This window comes from Polypterus senegalus, chromosome 3 (assembly GCF_016835505.1).
Source record: "Polypterus senegalus isolate Bchr_013 chromosome 3, ASM1683550v1, whole genome shotgun sequence".
Lineage (NCBI taxonomy): Eukaryota > Metazoa > Chordata > Cladistia > Polypteriformes > Polypteridae > Polypterus > Polypterus senegalus.
In genome coordinates this window covers 303458064-303485468 of record NC_053156.1, presented here as the reverse complement: position 1 = coordinate 303485468, position 27405 = coordinate 303458064, and the positions used below count along the sequence as shown (strand labels likewise).

General features: G+C 41.9%; 1 protein-coding gene across 2 annotated transcripts in view; it reads right to left on the bottom strand.

Moving 5' to 3' along the window:
• Positions 1-22824, bottom strand: part of LOC120526382 (putative ankyrin repeat domain-containing protein 20A2) — a 49380-nt gene extending 26556 nt beyond the window's left edge. Inside the window, exons 1-6 of one of the 2 annotated variants that reach the window (XM_039749520.1) lie at positions 22630-22824; positions 12256-12370; positions 9158-9331; positions 8258-8364; positions 7924-8064; positions 1662-1804 (exon numbers count right to left, since the gene is read on the bottom strand). In XM_039749520.1, the coding sequence (XP_039605454.1) occupies positions 1662-1804; positions 7924-8064; positions 8258-8364; positions 9158-9331; positions 12256-12370; positions 22630-22772 (823 nt within the window). In that variant the 5' untranslated portion in view covers positions 22773-22824. The remainder of the gene's footprint in view (positions 1-1661; positions 1805-7923; positions 8065-8257; positions 8365-9157; positions 9332-12255; positions 12371-22629) is intronic. The other variant, XM_039749521.1, reaches the window with a different exon arrangement.
• Between the last annotated feature and the right edge of the window lie 4581 nt (positions 22825-27405).

Below are 27405 nucleotides of genomic sequence, written 5' to 3'. Positions count from 1 at the left end.
AATTGAAATATTTATATACTAACGACTGGGAGCCCGATCGAATCAGGCTGCAAATTCTATGTTTGTGAAATCCATGCCTTCTCTGAAAAGAGTTATTTGTTTTGTTAAGTCCTTGAAATGATTTTGTTATCATGGCACTGATTTGAGCTTCAAATAGTCTTTTTCGGCCGATGTAATGAAGAGCTTCCTTTTAAACGGGGCTGCGAGACGTGAACTCAGCTCTTCGGCGCACCTCATTTGATTTTTTCTGGCAAACAAATTTTCAAAACAAACCGTATTTTACGACTCAAATCAGAGTCGGAGTAATAATTATGTTGGCGTGGTCATTTTAGATCTGAGATTGGCTAAAATTTAAACAATGACCGTTGTTAATACCCAGCCATCATTACTCAGTTTACCAACAGATGTCAGAAGGACGGATGCCAAAACCGAACTGCCCAAAGATAGATTTCGACGTATCAAGCAAATGGCTACACGTTCTAAATTACTTATGGTTCCAGAGCTGTCGAAGGGTTTAAATCAGTCGACGATGTTAGTCCTGGAAAGTACGCCCCACCAAACCAACGTTCCAAAAACCAACCAAACTTACCGTTATCTGCTCGAACCAACACTGACTTACTATACTCAGCCGTCCAGCGGCGTCACTGAATCATTCGAACACTCTTAGCCAATCATGCAATACTGCGCTTGCGTTTGCCACGTTATGGTCTAACTACAGAGGCAGAGTCCCATTGCATGCTTCTAACTTGTATTGAGTCGAGGTATTGACGCGAACACCATACATACGGATAGTATCAAATTATATATAAGGATTAATGTTGACAATAGAACATATTCAATTTTCAGGTAAAGCACCTTGGGGTCAGGTCTGTTCTGAGTACATTAGGGAAGGCCCAGTGTGGTTTTGTAGGTCCTAAGAGGGGCCTTATATCCTTTTCAACATGTCTGGGATTCCAAAGTATAGAAATAGAATGGCACTGTTATTTATTTCATTTTATCCCTCATAATAAAAATGTTTAAAAGGAACCCCTGCTATACGCACCACACCAGCATTCCTGTGGGTTCCTCTAATAAATTTATTCCAACTTTGAATGGGTGTCCATTTATGAAGCTGAATGAGAGACAGGGGGCCATTTTCCCAGCAGCTAACCCAACAAGACCCACAGACTAAACTGACTGCTGTTGTCCATATAGAAGATTCTCAGTTCAGTGCTGGCCATGCTACTTTAGACTCATCATGTGAATTCTATTCACTTCAAACATTTTGTTTTCTTAACAATAAAAGAAAACGCTGGATGAAGCAAACCAAATGGTAGCGCCCCTTATAAAAGAAAGCCATTCCAATAAGCACAATGAGCAAAGTTAGAAGGTCAGGCAGAACTTCATAGGTGCACAAAACCAGAATCACTCATCCCACTTTATTTTGTACGGAGCTCTTCCTGCTGTGAAAGTGCCAAGAAAATGAATATTGAGGCTGTGAGGGAAAGCAGGCAGTGATGTGGTGTAGTGATGGGATGACTGAGATGCTCTGGGTGAAGAGACTCAAGCATAGCAGCATCAGCCCTTCTGGTGATGGACATGAACTTGGACTCTGAGATATGACAAACTGTTCAAGCAGATGACAACTGAGGACATCATCTGCAGAGCCTTCCATTCTTTACCTTGAACACACGTGTCTCCCTCTACAGCAGCATGCCACAACCCGGCTGCGATTCTCTCCTCCGATGTGCAAAGCTCACTGTCGTACATGAGGAAGGCTTCAGGCTCCATTTGAGATCTCTGTTTCAGGAGCAGCTCCAGACATCTGAAAGGCACACAAAATGGAACACACAAGTTAGACCGTGAGCCCAGTTAGAGCAGGTGATTACAATGGTGTGAGCAATAGTGGTGACACCAGGGTGAGCAGTCCATGGAGTCAACAACAGACCCTTAAATAGCAAAATATAAAAAAGGCTTGTAATCAATTTGGCCAAGTAAAAAGTAACTGGAAAGTTCTTTGCACTCCTTAAGAGGTCCAGAAGACACAGAAATTCAAGCTGGTCTGTCAGCTCATGAGGAGCAAGTAAATGCATTGGCGGGTGAAACCAAAACATGGAATCCATGGAGCAGATACCAGAATTAAACAAGACCCTCGTTTAGCAAAAAGGAGCTGGTGTGTGTGACCAGATCTGTCAAATATGACATTTTCAATTTCAGGAATGGGTCCAGATAAATTTTATAGCCAAAAACCTGTGATCATCTGACCATCACCCCAATATGAGCTTGCTTGACATGCCATTCCAAAACTATCAAGGTATCAATATGGAGTTACACCCCCAACCTTTTTTATCTATAAATCAACATCCAGGCCTGGTGTGACCTAAACATGAGGTAAGGAATAAGTCATTGCTTATCAAAAATACTTTGGTGGGCATACTCATTACAATGGACAGGTGTAAATGATTCATTGGCAAAGGACCTCAAAGCATGGCTGGGTAATTCCTGTCCACCAATATCTGAGGGGTGACCTTAAAGCAAGAATGAGATTAAATAATCTAAAGTAAGAAATGTTCTTCAAGAAAGGTTTAAATATGGCCTATGACAGACACTTTAAAGGGTGAAGGTAATGCAATGGTCCATTAAAGAATAACTTCATAGGTGAGTAAAGACTAATGTATAGATAACAGACATTAAAGAGGATCTAGGAAGATGATGTTTAAGGTAAGGTCCATGAAAGATTTTAAAGGGGTGAGCTCAAAGGCATTTTAAGTAGAATTCATCATGGCATATCTATAAGAGAGAGGTTAGGAGAAGGCGCTGATACAGCGCACTGCCACATCCACCACATGACAAACCAACTCAGGATCCCAGAGTAGGACCCGAGAGCAGCCATGCAATGGGTGACACCTCAGGACCACACAAGTTCAGGTGGAATGGAACCAGGGTGAGTTTTTTTTTTGGCAGCTAGAGTGCCAATTCTGATACCAACCCCTAAGTTCTCCCTGCAGGTTGGAGGGCCTACATGCAGATTAACATCAAACCCGTGACAGAGCAAATGCAGGTTAAGGGCCCAACGAAGTAGAGTCAATCTGGGCGTTTATGGGACTCGAACCAGCAACCTTCTGATTGCCAGTGCAGATGCCTAGCCTCAGAGCCACCACTCTGCCCCATATCTATAAGGATGGACTCAAAACATGGCTGCGACATTGTCAAAGAAAGATTCTGTACATTGGGTGCTGACCTTAACGGAATTTTACACCCCAAGATGTCAATTGTTTTAAAACATTACAAATGTTACTTACCCTGTGTGGTTTATAGTGATGGCGTAAAACATTTTAATCTCATGTTTTCATGCAGAATGGCGCTAATAAAGTTCATGCTTTAATGGAACCAACACTGGACAAAAGCAAACAATATTATATCATCCTTGGCAAATAAAACTCACGTTACTCAAAATGTGCAAAATTCATGCATCTTCTGCTAAAATACTGGAAAATGGATTCCTCTGGTACACAACCACAACCAGGAAGCCCTACCACATGTGGTGACACGTTTGAATTAACTCTTGGTCTGTGAACCTTTTGAGGCGCTTGTCTTCAGTTTAAGCCAGAATGTGAGCCCATCATGTGCAGGAGAATGCAATGGCATGAGTGACAGTGGGTGACAACAGGGCATAGATGGCACAGAGCTGGTGACAGTGTTAAACAAGACTTTAAATGAGTAAAGCAGAAGTTTGACCAGGTTGGCGAGTAAGAAGTTAATGGGAAGCAATTACCTTCTTTTGAGTTCGCTCCAGACATCTGAAAATCCAAGCAACACACAAGGTGGGCTCCAACCCTCCAAAGAATAGTTAAATGCACTAATATGGATGAAAGGGAGCAACACAAGAGTCTTTAGTCTAAGGAACTGGTAACAAAGTTAAACGGGAGCCTCAATTAGCAAAAAGAGGTGTATGTGTGAGACCAAGTTGTTCAAGTAGAACATCAGTCGAGAGTATGGACTCATTCTGAGGGCTCTACGCAGCTCCAAACAAACATGAAAGTGCAATACAAGCTGAACACTCATCTGACCAAGAGCAGGTGAATGTAATGACGCAAATGGCAGTGGGCAACAGAGTGTGGAGTCCATGGTGTACATAAGAGTGTTAATAAAATATAACCGTTAAATTAAAATAAGGAGATAAATGAGCAAGTTGGTAGAGGAAGAAGTCAGTGAAAAGTAATATGGCCTCCTTTATGAATTCCACGAGTAGCTCCAGACATCTGAAAGACACAGCAAGTGGAAAACAACGTGGACTGTGACCCCCACCATGCATAAAGACCATAAATTAGCAAGACAGAGGTGTGTGTGACGAAGCTAGATGACCAAGAAGAAGCTGTCCATCCTAAATATCATCAGCATAACGCCTACCCGATGGGTTGCTAGTACTCTGGATCACAAGCTAACAAAAGATGCTTCCTGTCTGCTATAACGTCCCCATCTTGGGTAGTTATATCACCCGTCTTGTACTCCTGCTGCCAGCTATCAAGTGAGGGCTGAAATGTAAAGAGCCAGCAGGAGATGGGTCATAGTGCTGGTTGGACTAAAGAAACAGCAAAAGCTCCAGGACTGATTGGACTGTGTAAACAGTGATGTGCTCGAAACCCTTCATCAGATATGAATGAATTGGCTGACCTACTGAGAATTCTTCCAAAAATGTGTGGATGATTGCATGCCTATGAAAACAGTCTGCATATTTTCTAATGCAAAAAACAAAAAATCAATGACATCAGGAATTTACTGAAGACAAGTAGTGATGCATTTAAATTGGTAACATCCATGAAATGCAGGTAAGAACTCAATCAGAAAGGTTAAACGTCAGTACGAGGACAAGATTGAGACAGATTATAGTAGCTGTGATAATTCACCTAAATGTTGGCAGAGATTAGAGATGCTTACTGACTAGAAAGTAATGGCTATTCCAGTTATGTTTTTTTATTCCCTTCTTGATGAACTTAATGCCTTGTATGCACCTTTGATTGTCGCCACAAGCAGTCCACCATTTAAATGCCTGCAGCCTCGCATGATTCATCCTTCCCTGTCTCTGCGCTTGATGTAAGGAGGACCTGTAAATAAGTTCACATCCACAAGGCATCCAGTACAACAAGGTGCATTTTAAAAACCTGTAGGGGTATCTTTAATACTTTGCTGAGAGTTTACACCCAAGAAAACAAAAGTGGCCTGTCTGAATGACCACTGTGGAATAATAATTTTAGGGTAACATAGCATTCATCTTAAAGAAATAGCATAAAGGGTTAATAAACGTGGGAAACCAAATGAAGGTCAAGTGAATAACACATGTACACTGAAATATAAGAATTGCTTTAGGAAAAATACTGAGATGGTCAAGTAAATGAAGAATGTACCAGAAGAAAGGTTGATGTAATACACAGAATGTACTGAAGGATGACTAAGAGATGACTAAGAAGTCAGCAGATGTCCTATAAACTAGAATGGACAGTCGTGATATGCACAGAAATTTCAAGGGTGGTGGCTCACCTCAAAAGGTACAAGAACCAGAATATAATATAATAGACTTTGATTTTATATAAATCATTTGGATGTAAACCAACGAACCAAGCAGAGTCAAATGTATGCATTGATTGACACTGTATGTAAATTCACATCCAACAGTTTATAAAAAGAACCCCTATTCTTTGTTTCTGTGATCATTCTGACCAGGCTATAATGGACTGCTTTTGATGAATGCTCCCTCCAAAGCATTTTGCTGAGGAGTCATTAAAAGATACAATGAATAGCTTTTCTCCTGTCTGATTACTAAATTGTCCTGTTAGAGGATGTTTCTTTCTTTAATAAGATGCTAAATTTCAACTGCACCACACACCAGTGGCACCCATTCCAATCTTGACAGACTGGTACTGGGAAGAATAATTTTAGAGTCACATAGCTTTCATCTAAAAGAAATAGCACAATAGGTTAATAAATGTCAGAAACCTTTGCAGGGTTATCAGGAAAGCAGATAAAGGTCAAGTGAACACCAAAAAGTACAGAAAGATGACTAAGAAATCAGCACATGTCCTGTAAACAACAACCAGAATGAACAGTTATTACATGCACAGAAATTTCAAGGGTTGGTGGCTCAACGCAAAGGTATAAGAAGAACCAGAATATAATATAATAGACTTTTATGTTACAGTATAAGTCATTTGGGTATAAACCAACCAGAATAAATAAATGTATGCAATGAATGATACTGCATGTAAATTCAATAGTTTATATAACAAACCTCTATTGTTCGTGTCTCTGATCATTCTGACCAGTCTGTAACAGGCTGCTTTTGAAGGATGCTCCTTCTAAGGCATTTTGCCGAAGAGTAATTAAAAGATACAATGAACAGCTTTTCTCCTGCCAGATTAACGATTTGTCCTGTTATAGGATGTTTCTTTCATTAATCTTCTACTTTTAGCTGCTCCCGTTAGGGGTTTCCACAGCGGATCATCATTTCCTATGTCTTCCTGTCCTCGTCATCTTGCTCTGTCACTCCCATCACCTGCATGTCCTCGCTCACCACATCCATCACCTTTCTCTTAGGCCTTCCTCTTTTTCTCTTCCCTGGCAGCACTATCCTTAACATCCTTCTCTAATTATACCCAGCATCTCTCCCCTGCACATGTCCAAACCAATCTCGCCTCTCTGGCTTTGTCTCCAAACCATCCAACTTGAGCTGACCACTAATGTCCTCATTTCTAATCCTGTCCATCCTCGCCACACCCAATGCAAATCTTAACATCTTTAACTCTGCTACCTCCATCTCTGTCTCCTGTTTTTTGGTCAGTGCCACCGTCTACACCACATATAACATAGCTGGTCTCACTACCATCCTGTAGACCTTACCTTTGACTCTTGCTGATACCCGTCTGTCACAAATCACTCCTGACACTCTTCTCCACCCACTCCACCCTGCTTGCACTCTCTTCTTCACTTCTCTTCCATAATCCCCATTACTCTGTACTGTTGATCCCAAGTATTTAAACTCATCCACCTTTGCCAACTCTACTCCCTCATCCTCCCCATTCCACTGACCTCCCTCTCATTTACACACATGTATTCTGTTGTGGTGGTCCTACTCACCTTCATTCCTCTCCTCTCATATCTCCACCTGCTCCCTGCTATCACTACAGATCACAATGTCATCACCAAACATCACAGTCCACGGGGACTCCTGGCTAATCTCGTCTGTCAGCCTGTCCATCACCATTGCAAATGAGAAAGGGCTCAGAGCCGATCCCTGATGTAATCCCATCTCCGTCACTCCTGCCGCAGACCTCACCGCGGTCACACATCCCTCGTACATATCCTGTACCACTCTTATGTACTTCTCTGCCACTCCCGACTTCCTCATACAATACCACAACTCCTCTCAGTCACCCTGTCATTTGCGTTCTCCAGGTCCACAAAGATGCAATGCAACTCCTTCTGGCCTTGTCTGTACTTCTCTTGCTCACTAATGATTTAACACTGTTGGACCAGAGAAGCTGACAACCAAATTCCTCAATTTAGGACTCATTCCCACCTTATGTAACTTGACTTGATACTTCCTGGCCGACAGACCTCAGCATGTGCAGATGTCAGAACGTCATCCACAATCACCTTCAACACTGGCATATCATTGGATAGTAAGCTGAGCCCCCTTCTGTACTTCGAGTTCACAGATCCAACTAACTCATTAAGTTTACTCATGACATCACGATGATAGGCCTGATTACCCACAATGATGAGAAGGCTTACAAAGAAGAGGTCTACCTGCAAACTCAATGGTGCCAAGGTGACAATTTGACCCTTAATGTCAACAAAGGTAGGGATCAGATAAAAGATTTCAGAAAGCAGACAACACTTACATCTAAAATGGAGGCCCATTGGAGGCACATGTCCTGCTGTACTTACTCCTTGTGACCGTAACGCATGGCATAGGATTTCGCCGTCCAGCCTCGCCAGTCCATGGCACTTTGATCTGCATGGTAACTCAGGAGTAGCTGGGTCATGTCCACCGAACCGTTTCTGGCAGCAAACATCAAGCATGTCCTACTGGAAAGAAGGACAACTCAGATTTGTCGTTCTTCAGACTGGTGGGCACAGAGATGAGGCTCAATTCAGCCACTCTGCCCAGTTTGTGAAAGGAACATGAAGGCTAAATGGGACTTGAACCCCATTTGCAACACGCATGGCTGGTGGCAGCACTGATTATTACCGAATCACAAAACGAGAAGTGCTCCATTACCGCCCGGTCCTGCCCTTGGCGTTGACGTCAGCTCCGCATTCTAGGAGGAATGTGGCCATCTCTTGGTCATTCTTGTCAACAGCCACCATCAAGGGGGTACAGCCAGTCTGCAAAAAGGGAAGCTGGAGGTGTTATTCATAAATTTAACTCAATGACCCAGGAAATTAAAACACACCACCATCCCACCATCCACATAATTTGGTTTTGGTTTTATTTCTTGTATTGGGAATAGGGAGTTTTTACATATCCCTTGGGGTCAGAGCACAGGGTCAGCCATTGTACAGAGCCATTGGAGCAATTATGGGTTTAAGGGCTTTGCTTAAGGGCCCAGCAGAGGATGATTGGAACCTGCAACCTTCCAGATACCAGTGCAGATCCTTAGCCTCAGAGTCACCACTCCACCTGAACTTCCAGTTTTTCATTCATCCATTCTACATCCACCCTTCATATATCCATCTAGCAATCAAACACAGCCATTTATTCATCCATCACACCATCAACTGATCCATTCATCCATCCCATCCATCCATTTCACACATCCAGGAGTTTGTCAATCCACCCTCCTAACCTAGCAAACATCCAGAGGTCCAGCCACCCAAACATTCAGTAGATTCAGGAAGTATTCAGACTCCTTCACCTTATGCACGCTTTCTGATGCAGATTTAACTTTAAATTGATGCATGTGACATTTGCACACCCAAAAACAGCAATTCCAACTTTGAGCTTTCTTGGGCAAGTCCCTGCAAGCTTTGCACACCTAAATATGGGTTGTTTAGCTCATTGTTCCTATCAGATTCCTCTCATGCATGGTTATCCTGCCATCCACATCGGCCCTATAAACAAGGCTGAGCCATATGCCACTTCCCTCTTTGCCTGGACTTGAATTCAAATAAAGCTCACCTTGTTTGGGGTGTCCACTGCTGCATTGTAGTCCAGCAGGTGTCTGGCCAGAGGAAGTTCAGAAACAAGTGCAGCGTGGTGCAAAGCAGTATCTCCATTGATATCCTTCAGCCATGGATTGGCCCCGTTCTTTAGGAGAATGAGGACACATTCCTCTCTCATGTGTTGGACTGCCTGAAAATGGAAGGAGGACATTAATGACAGAGGAATCCTCAGCCAATAAGCAAACTAAAGGACGAGTGAAATCTCCTGCTGACACAAAGCCCTGCCTTAGCTTTCTTCACATTTATGCAATTTAACATGCCAAGTCTTAAGCACCAAAAATTGCTTCGGGGTTACCAAAAGTCCGGCATGTCCACTCAGGTGCTACACAAGTGAGGGTGCCATCCGGGAAATGCTGATCAGCTAACCCATGAAAGGCACAGGGTCAATGCAGCCAACACTCAAGGGGCTCTCTTTGATGGTAAGACTCCAATTTGTCACCTCCTCAATGAATGACATGGCAGTTTGGGAAACAATTGGCCATTGACAGCACATGTGACAGCAATGGCAGCGAGTCAACTGCTCCATCCACCCTCGGTCATTGTTCAATGAAACTCTGGCTTTCTGCTCTGTGGAACAAGAATAAGAAGAGACGGTCCAAGAAGTGGAGCATGGAGCACACACTAATGAGGGCACTGTGGACAACCCTGGTTGACTGGAAGTGTCCTGTAATCCACAATCCACAGCACCTGTCTTGATGCTGCAAGATCCCTTATGTGTTTGAGCAGGATACCGCAACTTATGTTGCCACAGGGACAATGTATGGTGCTTAGGAAGGTGTACATAATCAAGAAAAATCCCATAATGAAAGCATGTAAATTATATCATGATCAGAAATGACCTAGTGTTGCAATAGAAGGTGAAGGATCAAACAGAATGACAAATGCAGAAGCAGCAAATGTTGAAAAATTCATATGCTGCTATGATGGGAGATGTGACTCTGGATAGCAAACTGGTTTCATACGAAGAGCTTGAAAGCTCATATAATCCCAAAAATTGGAGGTAATTCTTCAGATATCAGAGCTGTTAAGAGTGTCAGACAACATTTTCAACTTGTCACTGTCATTGTGCACCGTGCCTCTGTTTTAAGAAAACCACAATCATGCCTGTGCCCAAGAAATCCGTTGTTTCCTGCTCATAATGATAACTTTTGTGGTGATTAAGTATTAGGACAAACTGGTCATGATCCACTTTAAATCAAATCATCCTACTACCCTGGACCCACTACACTTTGTACAACAGATTTGTAGAGATTGCCATCTCCCTCACCCTGCACACTGCTCTGGGACACCTATGTCAGATACTGTTCATCGACGGTAGCTCTGCCTTCAACACCATTGAGCCCTCCAGCTTGGTTCTAAAGCTCAAAGACCTTGATCTGAGCAGATTCATCTTTGACTTCCTGACAAAATGGACCCCAGTAAGTGATGATTAGCAACAAGAACTCCTCCACACTGTTCACCAACATTGGCGTCCTGTATGGTGCTGCCTCAACCTACAGATATACACGCTGTTTGCTTATGACTGTGTAGCAAGGCTAGGGGGCAACAGCATCATCAAGTTCATGGATTAACACCACCATGACTGACCTCATCAGCAACAATGATGAAGCTGCCTACAGGATGGAGGTAAGAGGTAAAAGACATGACTGTATGGTGCAATGACAATCATCTCTCCTTGAAGGTCAACAAAACAAAGGAGGTCATTGTTGACTTCAGAAATAACAAAGGCAGTCACACTCCACTTCACTTCACATCAACAGCTACCCCGTCCCAATAGTTAGGTGCTTCAGGGTGTTGGGCGTCCAAATCAACTGCTTTTCATGAATTTTCAAAACCACCTGCATTCTTAAACTGGTTCAGCAAAGACTCCCCAAACCCAAACAGAGTAGGCTAAAGAACTTTAGGGTGGAAACCATAATCTTCTGAGAAGATGGATCATGGTGTGGTTTGGTAACTTGATTTGACAGAACTGAAAGCTCCTCCAAAGGAGTGTCAGTACAGCTACTAAAATTATTGGGGCTGACCTTCCACAGTTAAATATCATCATCATCTCCACCAGATGTCCAAGGATACCTGAATTCTCATCCCCAGCTTTCCCTTCTGCCTTCTGGGAAGTGATACCAGAGTCTCACCATGTGCTTTATCTGCTTCAGAGGCAGCTTCATCCCCAAATCCATAAGGTCACTTAACTCTTGGTAACCAGGACATAACTGCCCCATACTGCACTCACCTGCTGATTTGATCCAACTGCACTGTATGCTACACCTGAGCTGCCATCTACACGCCAGCCCACCCCCAACTGACTACAGTTTAATACAATCTATGTAACTATTCAATTCTATATTGCACTATAAAAATTAGGGTAATTTTATTTTTAGGGTTATTTATTTTTACTAGCTTTAAGTTTTACTCTGCTGACCATGCTATCTTTCTCAGGGGTGGGGGTCGATTTGTTTTCGATCCTATTTTTGTAAATATTAATCTATTTGTATGGAATGTTGTGTGATTACAATAAGCTCAATAAAATTAAAAGGTATGTGGATCACTAGGAACTATACAGTCCATATGCAAATATCGTAACAGGTATTTACCGTTTTACATATTACAGTTGTTTACCTTCGCTATTTAACAGTTTTACACAGTAAAATGAACAGATTTTTTTCAGTGTAACTGTAAACAGTATGTAGCATATTTTGAAGGTAGAAAAATATTTACTTTACAGAACTTGGCTGTAAAAAAATAATGAAATGTATTGTAAGATATACAGGTAATTTTCAGTAGAACATAAGGTAACTTCCTTTTTTCAGAAAAGATATTTTACTTTCACCATTTACAGTATTTTTACCGGTTAGTATAGAGGTTTTGATAGAACACCCTCTGATTGAATTTCCAGTATAGTAAAGCACTGCATACTGGCAGTACCTTTGATCAATTAAGCCTTCTTACTCTTTCTGACTGGGTGCAGGCAGCCATTCTTTCCATTTCACTCATGTGCAACTTACACAGCCCCATTACTAAATCTGCCTTGATGGGTCATGAGAAATCACCACCTACCATAATTAAGGGTGTCTGGTGCTCATCGTCAATGGGGTCAAGTTCAGCCTGATTTTCCACAAGGAAAGACACAACGTCATTGTGTCCTCCAGCGCAAGCAACATGTAGAAGGGTCCTGGAAAAAAAATAAAATACAGAAGAGCATGTTAGTGATGCTCAGAATGCACCTCACTCATCCATTATCTAGATGTTCAGTTCCTCATCATCCTCAGTTATTAAAGATGGTTGAGGTGTTGCTGGGTATTGGACTGTCACCTCAAAAGGGCAGTAAATTTCCATAGAGGGAGCATCACCACTGCTGGCTGAAAAGGTGAGCAAGGATGACAAAAAGCCAAACAGATAAAACTGTCTACAGGTGGGGTGAGATGAACGGCCATTAATGTCCTTGGTGCTAATCCAAATCATATTATGTGATATCATCTTCTGTTAAATTCTGCTCCATACTTCTATTTTTTTATTTTTATACTATATTGAGGATGTGTTCCGTTTTTTGTATTCTATTGTATTGACCCCCTTCTTTTTGACACCCACTGCACGCCCAACCTACCTGGAAAGGGGTCTCTCTTTGAACTGCCTTTCCTGAGGATTCCTCCATTGTTTTTCCCCTACAAGCGTTTTTTTATTTGAGAGGTTCTCCTTGTCTTCTTAGAGAGTCAAGGCTGGGGGGCTGTCAAGAGGCAGGGCCTGTTAAAGCTCATTGCGGCACTTCTTGTGTGATTTTGGGCTATACAAAAATAAATTGTATTGTATTGTATTGTACCGCAGTGGGCTGGCGCCCTGCCCGGGGTTTGTTTCCTGCCTTGTGCCCTGTGTTGGCTGGGATTGGCTCCAGCAGACCACCATGACCCTGTAGATAGGATATAGCGGGTTGGATAATGGATGTATGGATGCATTGTACTGTAATCCCACATGACACTAGGGCTCAGAATGCTAAATGGTCAAACCCGAGTAGCTCAATGTTAAGCCTGAATAACTCTTGGGATAGCATTCAGCTGCCATCTTGTGGTTGAAACAACATCACATATTTCTGATACACTTTGTATCACTTTTTCTTGTTGAAAACAATTCTGCATTTTCAGCTCATTGTTCCAGGGGTAAACACAACGTTATGGAGGTTAACTGACTGGCAGATGGACGGAGGGCTGAAGGTTTCCTATTGATCTACTTGTAACCGGTTAGCCTGGAGTGGAAGGGAGACAAGGAGTTTAGGAAGTGGGGCAGATATTTAGAAATAAAAGTATGGGCTGGAATGGAGACGGAGTTATGCTTAAACAGCACTGGAATGAAGAAGCATGGGAGTCAGCTTGCACTATGATATCCCACTGGTCTAGGAAATACATGAAGAAAGCCGGACTAACAAAGACAGGATAACAAAGAAACTCCCATTCTCTCGTCTGTCCCGCTTATTCAGACTGGCCATGCGGTTTGCATTGCCTGTTTCTGCCACTCCATTCAATGGCCATACAGGAGAAAAGACAAAGCCAGAGTGGAGACTAACCAACATATTTATAAAGTCTAGTCCAGGGGTCTGCAACCTTTTTTCCCCTGAGAGCTACTTTTACAAAATGAAAATGGCCAAGAGCTACTCATGCTTTCTAACGTTTATTCTCATCGCTTATTTCAACCCAAACAAACTGAATACGCTCCTTTTGCCTGAACATTTACAGAATGTTGGTGTCCACAACTCACATTTTGCATTAAAACATCAGAAAAAATATTTAGGTCACCTGCAAGTGCATTCTGTACGTCTGTCAGCATTTTCTCGTGTATCTCACAGTATTGAATTAAAACATGAATGCTATCAGAACAGAACAATGCAATTCCAAATCCACAGACATGACGTATTAATTTGTCATTTTGTCACATGTCACTTTGTTCACAGGTCCAGTTGCATGTGTGATGTGTTGTTTAGTTAGTCAGGTGACTGGCACGGAGGGGAGGAGTGGAGCCCCCTTAGGTTCACTCTTCTGAAATCATTTCAATGTTCGTCTGTCAGTCTTGTTCTGAACTTTGACTTCATGACATTCACGTCAGACTCACAGAGGTATGGAGACCCAAACACAACAGACACTTTCAGAGCTGCTTGGTGAAGATTCTTATAGTCATCTCGCTCTACTAAGCTCCAGAAATGCTGAGAATGCTATTAGGACTTTAACTGCACATTATTCTGAAGGTTTACTAATATATAAAATATAAAACCCAATGTCTGTCTGTCTGCTTTAAATGAGAGGACTATTTCACAAATCTAGATTGGGTTTTTTTCAATAATTTGCTTGAACATTCCGGTTGATTTTGCGACTTCTCTCATTTCACTATGCATCAGAGTTCGTCTGTGGTACCGATTTACTTGCGCAAATCCGAGGAAAACGCAACGGGCCAAGTGAAGTGGCCTTCCTCACTCACTTGTCAGCTTGTTCCTTAACTCCGCTTAACTAGCGAACGAGAGAACAACTGAATTCAACTTTGCTTGATATTTAAAATAAAGTGTTACTTAGGTCTTGATGAGATGGAGTTCAGATATTCTCTTAAGTGTACACCACATTGAAAAGAGAGATGGTAATTCAGATTGTGGATTATGATTTTGTGTTAAAAGGATCGTGATGTGAATTTTTGGAAAGATCGCCCAACCCTAAATTGACTAATGAAGTTTTCACATTTCTGTAGGATTCAATAACCCTTTGGTGAGCTACTTGGAAAGGGGTTGCAAGCTACTGGTAGCTGTGTTGGAGACCCCTGATCTAGGCAATATGACCGGTTTATTATCAGGTTGTGTCAATATAATTTGTACACTGCTCCTCATATTTTGGGCACATTATCTATAGTACATGATGAATAAATGTGTAACTTATTACCCTGACTGTTCTGGTACACCACCGTCTCTCCCTGAGGTCACAGATATAAGAGTAACATATGAGGGCTATAGTAGGACCGTAGGACATTTTGTTTAGTTCTACATAATAAAGGGCTTAAAAGGTCACAAAACTGTGCTAAATGTGGTGAACGCACAAGCATTATATGGACGGTACAGGAGTGATTATGCCATTAAGAGCGATTACTCCTGTCCAACTCCAAGAGCATTTGTGCATCAGTACAGAGAGGCAATAAGTAACAAAATCAGACCAGTTGTGTGAGGCAGTTTGAGTTCAACACACAAAAAGAAGTATTACAGCAATTCTGACATTATAATCCTAATTTTGGCTGTATAGCCCATCAGGTGAAAGGAAAAGGGAGGAGAAGGTAACATACAATGAGTTTTGTAATTTTTCTGACCCTTCCATATTTAACACATTTTGCTATGTTGCAGATTGGTGCTAAAATCATTTAATTTCACTTTTCCCCTCATCAAGCAACACTCAATACCCCAGAATGACAAAGGAAAACAGGATAGAAGATTTTTTGCAAATGTTTTAAACACTAAAAACTGAAATCCCACATTGACACAAGTATTTAGACCCTTTAGACTCAGTGCTTAGTCATGGCCGCCGAACTTTCAGGCATGGAGTCTCTGAAGGTTTGATTGACACCACAAGCTTTACTCGCCTGGATTTGAGGATTTTCTGCCATTCATCTCTGCAGATCCTCTCGAGCTCGGCCAAGTTGGACGGTGGACAGCCAGTTTCACGTTTCTGCAAAGATGTGCAGTCGGGCTCTGACTGGGCCACTCAGGTACATTCACAGACACTCCTGTGTTATTTTTGTTTTGTGATCCAGAGGGATTTTCTTTAAGGATATCTCAGTACTACTTTGCTCCATTCAACTTTCCCCTCAACCCTGCCTAGTCTTGCTGTGTTCCCCCAAGGCATGATGCTGCCACCGCCATGCTGTTGTAGTGGTACTGCATATGTGAAAAGTGGGATCTCAGACCACAGCATCTTGTTTCTCATGGTCTGAGTCCTTTAAGTGCCTTTTTGCAAACTTCAAGCAGACTCCCACGTGTCTTTTACTGAGGAGAGACTCTTGTCTGGCCACTCTCTCATAAAGTCCAGATTGGTGGAGTGTTGCATTAATGGTTGTTCCCCTGGAACTTTCTCTTATCACCATACATTTTCTCCAGTGTATGGCCAGAGTGACCTCCCTTACCAAAACCCTTCTTCCATGAAGGCTCATTATGGAAGAGTCAACGTGGCTCCAAACATCTTCCATTTAATAATTATGGAGGACACTGTAATCTTTGGATTCTCCAGTGTTACAGGGTTCATTTCTTAGTCTTCATGATCTGTTTGTTCCTCAACACAGTCCTGTCTCTGAGCTCTGCTGGCAGTTCCTTTGACCTCATGGTCTATTTGTTGGTCAGCTGTAGGTCCTTCTATAGACACCACTATGTCTTTCTTCATCAAGCCCAATCAATTCGACTGACCAAAGGTGTACCCCAAATCAAGTGCAGAAACATCTCAATGATGATCAATAGAACGGGATGCACCTTAGCCAAGGCAGAGTGCATACTTGTGGCAATGTGATAATCTCAGGGTTTTTTTATTTATTAATAGTAAATTTGCAGAAAATTCCTAAAATCTTATTTTCGGTTGGTCATTCTTGGGTATGAACTTTAGTTTGATGAGGGAAAAATGAGTTTAATTGATTTCAGCAAAGGGATCCAAAAAAAACAATATATGAAAAAAAGTGAAGGAGTCCGAATACATTCTGAAGGCACTATGAAAGCTTGTCCTGAGCTAACAATGGAATAATGTTTCCTGTTTCAATTGTTTAGATAAGAATTATGGGAATAGAATTCACAAATTGCGTTTTTTTAATGCAGATTTACAGTATGTCTTGTGCTGTTCACTGCTGTCCCTTGTCTGTATATACTTCTACACACTCACTGATTATCACTTGCATGTTATAAATAAACTGAACCAAGCATGTCTGGGTTACTTGTTTAAAAATCAGGAGTGCTCTCCCCCCGACTCCCTCGTATACTCAGATATAGGGATGGATATTTGAGGAGTAAACCCCAAGACAATGATTGTATTTTTACATTATGCACATCAAAGAACCACCAACAAATCAAATTAATAATATATTGAACAATTATTATAAAAGTCAAGTTGAATAAATCAACTGCATGAAAAAAAGGCAAAGTATCACTTCCGGTTAACAGAAATAGTCCAGAAGTTGATAGAAATCTACATTTTGTACATAATTACACTTATGCAAAATTTGGTTGACCTAAGTGAAAGCGAACTCAAGGTATCATGTTTACACACACAGACGTAATTCCAAACATTAGGGAGGTCTAAAACAGAGAGATTCATTAAAATGTAGTTATTGGAGCATTCCAATGCTTCTTCTGCGCTTCATATGCAAGAAAGTCAGGGAGGTCTAAAACATCGAGATTCATCAAAATTTTTCGATGATTACAATATTTTCCAAATACTTTGTATATGAGAAAGTAAAAGCACATCTGAACCACAAACAGGGAGGGTGGCAGAGTTAAGGCTTTCAACTTCAAACCCTGAGGGTGTGGGTTCAAATCCTGATACCGACACCACTGTGTGACCCCGAGCAAGTCATTCACCTGCCTGTACTCCAACTGAAAGAACAAAAGAAACGGAACCAATTGTATCTCACATGTTCCAAGTCTCCTCGGATAAAAGCATCCCCTAAATCTCTCTATTATATAAAAAAAATTCTGGGACGAGATGAGACTTTTTTAGAGAGAAAGAGATTTAATCATGCCCGCGGCCGGAAATAAAAGACAAAGAGTAGAAGACAAAGTAGAACGTTGTAAAGAAGTTCAAAAACGTTGGTGCGCTACACGTGCAGAACAGGTTAGAGATTATGAAAGTAGTAAAATTCTAAAGTCTCAAAAAAAAGGATAGTAAAGATTGCATTAGCGCAAACAAACAGAAATTATTACTCAGTGAAATAACAGAACAGCAAAAAAAGATCGAATATATGGACATATGACAGATGTAGATATTTCTTGCCTTTAAAGTTTATGTCAGAGACTTGTAGATCATCTAATTTGTGTTGCTATCAAGGAAAAGTAGCGTTTCTTCCCAATGAAGAGGAGTATCGGTGAGAAATAAAAGATTTGTTGTTTGGTGAAAGTGAAATCCTCAAACACTACAGGCAAAATATCCGAATGTACAATAATCTGTTCGTGTTCGCATCAATCAGTCCTCAGTGGACGTACCTAATAAACTAGCAGCTCTGTGTAGTCAATATAATGGCGGAGGCCACAACAATGCAATTAAAACTAGGGCTGCTCTGGGGACCACTGGCCAGCTGGAACTGGACCAGACTTATCCTAGTGTTCCACTTATCAGTATTTGTGCAGGATTGCCATTCTTATCCTTGCTGATGAGAACTGCAAAAACATCAGCATAAAAAAAAAGGAAAAGGAGGACGACTTCAGGGGTGTGGGGTGTAAGTGAGACTGGATTAGTAGAGAACCAGAGGGTTGAGATTTGTGCAGCACAAGTCCCCAAGGCCAGGAATCTGTGTTGCTGTCACATTAATTGGACTGTAGGGAGGCCAGTACAATTCACTTAAACACACTCTGATGAGCAACAATGAATTAGAGACAGATATCAAAGGCACTATATGACTGATTAATACATAACTTTTAGTGTCTGTTATATCTAAGCAGGAGTCTCCAACCTTTATACCCCTGAGAGCTACTTTTACAAAATGAAAATGACCGAGAGCTACTTATGTTTTCTAATGTTTATTCTCATAGCTTATTTTGTATTAAAACATCACAAAAATATTGGGTTGACCGACAAGTGCATTTTGTATGTCTGTATGCTGTTTCTAGTGTATCTCACACAATTGAATTAAAATATGAATGCTATCAAAACAAAACAATTCCAAATCCATAGATATTCCTTATTCATTTGTCATTTTGTCACATGTCACTGTTTCACTTTATTCACAGGTCCAGTTGCATGTGTGACGTGTTGTTTAGTTAGTCAGATGACTGGCACTGAGGTGTATGGTGGAGTGGAGCCACTCAGGATCACTCTTATGGAGTCATTAAACTGTTCGTCTGTCAGTCTTGTTCTGAACTTTGATTTCATGACATTAATGTCACAGGCTCACAGAGGTATGGAGACCCAAACAAAGCCGATATTTTCAGAGCTGCTTGGTGAAGATTCTTAGTCATCTCGCTCTGCTAAGCTCCAGAAATGCTGAGAATGCTGTTGAGACTTCAACTGCACATTATTTTGAAGGTTTACTAATATATACTGTAAAATATAAAACCCAATGTCTGCCTGTTTGCTTTTCACGAGAGAATTACTTAACGGATTTAGATCAGGTTTTTTTCTAGAATTTGCTTGAACATTCTGGTTGAATTTGCGATGTATCATAGTTCGCTTGCGGTACCAATTTATTAGCGCAAATCCGAGAAAAACACAACGGGCCGAGGGGAAGGGGAGGGGGGCCTTCCTCCCTCACTCGCCAGCTTCGGGCCATGGTCCTTAACTCTGCTTATCTAGCGAATTAAAGAACAGTAGAAGTCAACTTTGTTTGATATTTAAAATAAAGTGTTACTTAGGTCTTGATGAGTTTGAGTCCAGATATTCTCTTAAGTGTATGCCACATTGAAAAGAGAGACTGCAACTCAGATTGTGGATCATGATATGATTTTTTGGAAAGATCGCCACCCCTAATTTGACTAATCAAGTTTTCAAATTTATGTAGGATTCGTTAACCCTTTGGTGAGCTACTGGTAGCTCACGAGCGACGTTTTGGAGACCCCTGTATTAAAGGCACTATTTAATAGATAGAAATAAATGGCACTACAGGATAGCTAAGATGTGTGAAATTCAAAGCAAAACAAAAAAACAGCATACGACAAGCTACCACTCTCTTATGCCATGATAAACAAGAATGTATTAAAATACAGAACGTATGATGGACTAATATGAAAGACACTGTATATGATGCCTTCATAAATCATAAAGAGAAGCACACAGAATAATGGGAGTTCTCTAATAATGATGAGCACATTCGCTTCTCATTCACTGTATGCCTTATGCTGGCAAATTCTCCTTGAAAATTGAGAAGACGAAGGCCGTACTGATTACACATCCCACTGTATCTCGTCGTGGTTTCAAGTACAGAAGATTTCATTTATTTATCCAGTTTTAGTGGGTGCGTGTATTGTTGACTGCGCCTTTCAAGGAACTAGAATCTCATCCAGGGGTTGGTTTCAGCCTTGGACACACAGGGTTGGCACCCCATTAACTGGGTAACAGGCAAAGTGGATTCCATCCTCCCATTAAGGATTGTAACCGGCTTATCAATGGTATAGCCATGGGGCAGCTGGAGCTTATCCACGCAATTATCGGGTAAATGGAAGGAATAACATTTGACAGGCTGCCAGCCCATCTCAAGTTAAGTCAAGTCAAGTCACGTTAGGGAGCATTCACTGGTACATTACTTTGCTGCACCCACTACATGAGGAAACAACTCGGGATCCCGGTTTGCAAACCCCCAGGCAGACTCACGGTCCAGTCCCACCCTCCGGAAATGACCCTCTATCTGCCACAGCCAGGTGTTATGAGGGCGACACCTTGGCCTGGTCGAGCCACTCGGGTCTCCAACAATGAGGGTCTTACGGGCTGGATCACCCTCGGGGAAATCGCACCACATGACCGTAGTGCCGTAACTGATGCTCCCTCACAATGCAGGTAATGTGTCTCATTCGGGACTCCATGAGCAACACAAAGTCAAACCAACGGATATTCCAGAGAGACACAGTACCAAAGAAGTCCAGTCTTCGCAACCATATAACAAGAGAGAAAGCACCAGGACTCTAAAGACTTGGACCTTTGTCCTTTTTCAGAGATATCAGGAGCACCACACACCCCTTTCCTCATGACCCCCCCATGCTTTCCCAATCCATCTACTGACTACACAGGAAGAGTCACCAGAGATATGAATGTCACTGCCAAGGTAAGTAAACCTCTGGACGAGGCTGACACTCCGCAAACAGACACACTGCTGATGGCCGTGCCCAAGAGGTCATTAAAGGCCTGGATCTTTGGTTTTCATCAGGACCCTCACAAGCCCAGACAGTCAGACCCCTCACTCAGTCTCTCGGGTGCCCCAATCAGAGCCTCCTTTGACTCCGCGAAGATCACAGCATCGTCAGCAAAGTCAAGATCAGTGAATTTTTCTTCACCAACATATGTCTAACAGCATCTGTTGGTGAAGAAAGATTCATGGATCTTGGTCCATCTCAATGGATTCAAAATATGAACATCTACAGAAACATTTATGAAAGAATGCACCATACATCCCAAAAGAGTTCTTTTTTTATTCACTCAATGGTTCTAGAATCCATGTGGATGGATGCATAAATTAAAATTTAAGTTTTAAATTTAAAAATGAAATTGTTAAATGTTTTTGCCTAAGGTGAGTAGGTACGGTGACCTTTACACTGAAATATAACCAGCAGGGACCACTGCAGATGTGAGTGAACAGTTCTTAGTTAATGAACATTTTGCAATGCCAAATAGTTAAAATATTATTAATTGCAGATGATACATGGCAGTCAGAGGCAGTATTGTGGTGCAGTGGCATTGCGGATTCCTCACAGTAAGTCTATGAAGGTCCATGCCCGTGGGTCCTCCCTGGGTGGGGTTTGCATGTTCTCCCCACGTTGGATTCCTCCTAGTGCTCCAGTTTCCTGCCAATGTCTAAAGACAAGCAGGGGACCTGGAGACGCTAAACTGACCCGTGTATGAGCTTGGTGTGTGTGTTTGTGTTTTTACACTGCAATGGACTGGCAACTGGTCCAGGGTTTTTCCTACCCTAAAATATCTGAGATGGGCTTCAGCCCACGACATCCTAGCCCCGAGTTAAAGAAATTGGAAAATAGCAAGACATGACAACACAGTCATCAGTAATCAATACCACTTGACAGCTCTGGAGGGCAGCAATTCAAAATGGCAGAGGAACAATGGGAGCATTCAATGTACTATCCATCCATCCATCCATTTTCTAACCCGCTGAATCTGAATACAGGGTCACGGGGGTCTGCTGGAGCCAATCCCAGCCAACACAGGGCACAAGGCAGGAACCAATCCTGGGCAGGGTGCCAACCCACTGCAGGACACACACAAACACACCCACACACCAAGCACACACTAGGGCCAATTTACAATCGCCAATCCACCTAACCTGCATGTCTTTGGATTGTGGGAGGAAACCGGAGCGCCCGGAGGAAACCCACGCAGACACGGGGAGAACATCAATGTACTAGTTTGGCCAAAATGTAAACCAAGAAGAAGGCCTCATTTCCAAGGCCATGATTGCTTCAGATTACACAAACAAGTCAAGCAGCAGTGATGGTGAAATAAGCCCACAAAGAGCCACCTCCAGTGGCTGCAAGGAGGAAGAGGGACAAGCCGTTATGTTTACCTGTTCTCCTTGTCGGCCTTGTTCACATTGGCCTTCTTTCCCTTTCTGTTCAGGAGCTGCTCAAGCCTGTCAAGGTCGCCCACGCTGGCTGCAGCATGCAGCTCATTGTCCTTTAGTCCCAGATAATGGAGGAACTTCTTCATTTTGACCCCAGACTCATGCTGGCCAGTCTATGCAGTGCTGACATAGCAAAGCACTGAGCTGATGACAGGCAGGGTATTTTACAGGGCGGGTGGCTCTTTGGCCACATTCTGATTGGTTAAATAGTGAAGGCGTGGTTAGCACAAACCATTCAGTTCAGGGGCAGCTTAAAAATTTACATTAGACGGAAATTCATTGGTCCACACCTTCAGTTACTCAATCCACTTATTTCCATTACTCAGACTGGGGACTTGAAGGTTGCAAAACAGAAAACTTATTGACAGGGTGCCAGCCCACTGCAGAGGACAGTCCCTCACCCTCAGTTGGCCTGTGACATTGGCAAGTTTTGAGTCTCTATTTAGCCAAAAAAGAAAACATCTGAGATGAAAATCAGAATACAGGAAAAAAGAACCCCCATCGATCAGGGCAGGATTTAGACCCTAAATGCTTAAGCTGTAAGGTGGCATTAGAAACTGCCTGTCGCACCGTCAATCTTTATGTCATTTAGTGTTTTTCCAACATCACATTTTTTAATAAACCAAGCACATAATTCAAACTAACAAGTGCAAATACCACATCATTCAAAAGAAGTGTCTAGGAGTTTAGATGGGAAATCAATGTCACCTAATTTGTCTGTTGAGGTGCCCCATGATAAGGACATCCTGCCCACTGGAAACACAAATTGGGGAAGGAGTGTGCAAATTCTGCCACATGGTAGATATTAATGAGGCACTTACAGCCTTCTAAAATATGATCACATGGCAATTGGGCCTGTCCTGGCACAGAAATGCCAACTCTGGACAGGTTGCCAGTCCACTGAAGGGCATACAAACAAAGAAGTCAACCCAACTGACATCTCTTTGGCATGTGGTAGTAAAAGCCCGGGTCTCTAATACGCCGCTAGTGAGCTACCGGTAGCTAGCCACCCCTTTCCAAGTAGCTCACCAAAGGGTTAATGAATCCTACATAAAATTTGAAAACTTGATCAATCAAATTAGGGGTGGGCGATCTTTGCAAAAAATTATATCATGAACCTTTTAACACAAAATCACGATCCACAATCTGAATTGCAATCTCTCTTTTCAATGTGGCGTACACCTAAGAGAATATCCGGACTCGAACTCAAGACCTAAGTAACACTTTATTTTGAATATCAAAGGTGAATTCAATTGCTCTCTTGTTCTCTAGTTAAGCAGAGTTAAGGAACTCGCCCCGAAGCTGGCGAGTGAGTGAGGAACCCCACCCACCACACCACCTTGGCCCGTTGTGTGCATCTCAGATTCGCGCAAATGAATCGGTACCACAAGCGAACTGTGATACATAGCAAAATGAGAGAAGTCACAAACTGAACCGGAATGTTCAATCAAATTATAGAGGAAAACCCGATCAAAATCCGTGAAGTACTTCTCTCGTGAAAAGTGGACAGACATACAGACAGAGTATTCTATATATCATATATTAGTAAACTTTAATAACAAAATAATGTGCAGTTGAAGTCTCAACAGCATCTTCAGCGTTTCTGGAGCTTAGTAGAGCAAGATAACTAAAAGAATCTTCACCAAGCAGCTCTGAAAATGTCTGCCTTGTTTGGGTCTCCATACCTCTGGTGAGTCTGACATGAATGTCATGAAATCAAAGTTCAGAACAAGACTGACAGACGAACATTGAAATGACTCCATAAGAGTGAACCTAAGGGGGCTCCACTCCACCATACACCTCAGTGCCAGTCACCTGACTAACTAAACAACACATCACACATGAGACTGGACATGCGAATAAAGTGACACAGTGACATGTCACAAAATGACAAATGAATAAGGAATATCTGTGGATTTGAATTGCATTGTTTTGTTCTGACAGCATTCCTGTTTTACTTCAATAGTGTCAGATACAATAGAAAATTCATACAAACATACAAAATGCACTTGCAGGTGAACTAAATATTTTTGTGATGTTTTAATGCAAAATGTGAGTTGTTGACACCAAAATTTTGTAAATGTTCAGGCAAAATCAGCGTTTTCAGTTTGTTTGGGTTGAAATAAGCGATGAGAATAAACGTTTGAAAACATCACGAGCTCTCCGACATTATCATTTTGGAAAAGGAGCTCTTGGGGGGGTGGTTTAGAGAAACAAAAATAATGACAACAACAAACAGCAAGTAACCAGAGATGGACTTTGAACCCAGAAACCTGGAGCTGTGTAAACATTGTGCTAACCATTGGCCACAGTGTCATCCATTAATCAATCATTCCATCAATATTCCAATCTTCATTTTCATACAGCTCCCAGGCACAAATAGGATGATATGCCAAATATACAAACTGATCAGTCAATCAAATGAAAGTGGCCAATATACGTAAATGACCAAGAATGACCTTCAAAATCTGGGCCCAAAAGAAAGAGGTGGCCGATACGCCCCTGTTATTAGCGGAATACAGTGTGTGACAGTGAAGACATGTGACAGGTGGGGGCCTTTCCAGTGACACAAGTGACATTTGTTGGCCACCTTGACAGTCCAAGTGCAGTCTGAAAAGGTTTCTGGCATGGCAGCTTCTTGATTAAAAGAGCGAGTGTCCCCGAGGAGTTTTGTTCACAATTATCTACCGATGATCCGGCCTTATTGTCCTTGGCTGATTGATCTCAGAACACCTCGATTTGTGTCACTTCATTAATAAAAGGAAAAAAAAAAAACCTGAAAATATGGGCATGGTGTAACAATCAGGTGCATTCGGGGTCTTAAATAACCGATTTAAAAGACATAGCATTTTAACTTTTTTGAGATGTTTCATTGTCAGATATTACATTTTTGTTCATATTCAACAATATATACAGCAATAATACAATTTAATTACGTAGACTCACATACTTTTTAACAGCACTTTAAAGTGTCATGTATGTACAGTAGCCTTGTTTTATTGACCTTAAATAACACCAGATTCTGAGTTGGGTTTGGTTTTAGACAGGACTCTATTTGGTAAGGAAAAACACAAAATGAAAAGGAGGGGACATGGAAAGGAAGGGCCGGTTTGGGATGGCAAATGGATGTTGTGTGGAGGTTTGTGGTGGGGTGAAGAAAGTGAGGCAGGTTGGAGAAGCAAAGGGTCAGAGAAACCAACCCTGCAGTAACTCATTCGCGTCTCTCTTTGCCTTGTAGGTTCACATTTTTAGAAAGAAGAAGGCTACACGTAATTAAAAACGGAGCCCAATCAGATGCCTCAAAAATCTTTCACTGACAGCTGACTCCAAATCAAGGGATGTAAAAATGGCATCGATTGAGGTGCTGTTGATCGCTGTGGAGGGTCAATGAGTAAGTCAAGTTCACATTTCTTAAACAGAACATGCTTGAAAGAAGTACCCAGGCTCAAGGATAAATTGATTCCTGCTTCGGCTTCTAATGAAGAACAGGTCTGAAGCTTTGCTGATAAATACTGAATCGTTAGAGTGTGCAGGTAACAGTGCAGCCAGGAGATTATTTTTCGTGTAATGTGCTGTAATTGCTAAGGACGTATTTGTTTACTCCATGCTTACATGTCAACGCTTACATAGTTTCGTTTGACTTACATTCATTCCTACATAAATGACTTTTTGCTTTTTTTATTTTGTGACTTTTACAGTTACTTTACCTCAAACAGCAGAGGCAGTGAGCGCATGTACCAGTGGCTTGCGCCTGTAGGTATGTCTGTTCCAGCGTTAGTCTAGCTTGTATTGGAAACTAGCCGAAATAACCGCCGTTGCATGGGAGGAAAATAAAGTGTTTTTTTTTTTTGTTTGAGAAAAATATCCATCCTTCCATTATCCAACTTGCTATATCCTAACTACAGGGTCACGGGGGTCTACTGGCGCCAATCCCAGCCAACACAGGATGCAAGGCAGGAAACACACACACACACACACACCAAGCACACACTAGGGACAATTTAAGAGAGAAAAATATAATAAAAAAAAATAAATAAAAAAAATCCATCCATCCATTTCCTAACCCGCTGAATCCGAACACAGAGTCACGGGGGTCTGCTGGAGCCAATCCCAGCCAACACAGGGCACAAGGCAGGAACCAATCCTGGGCAAGGTGCCAACCCACCGTAGGACACACACACAAACACACCCACACACCAAGCACACACTAGGGACAATTTAAGAGAGAAAAATATAATAAAAAAATACACTATAAATAACCAAACAATTAAGACTCACTAATGTGGTTGTATTGTTTATACTGAAGTACCTTGTTATATACAATGTTTTTAGTTTTTCCATCTTTAGCCAATATACTGTATAAAGGTTCTTAGGAACCACTAAGCATGCCACAAAGTTGTCCATGTGAGAAACAGGCTGTGTCCAAATTGATTCAGAGGTCTGCTTCAATAATACAACCAGCCCCGGATTAACCATTAAGCAAAACAAGAATGTGCTCAGGACACCAATAAAAGGGGGCACCACAGAGCTTCTCACCTTAGTCTTTCACACCGTTTCAGACAGTTAGAGTGGACAGAGACGCAAGTACCAGCGAGAAGCAGAAAGTAGGAGGACTCGCTCTCTACATCAATACAAAATGGTGAAACTCTGGACATGTAAATGTTAAAATCTCCACTTGCTGCAAGGACGTCGAACTGTTGGCCGTAAGTCTGCATCCCT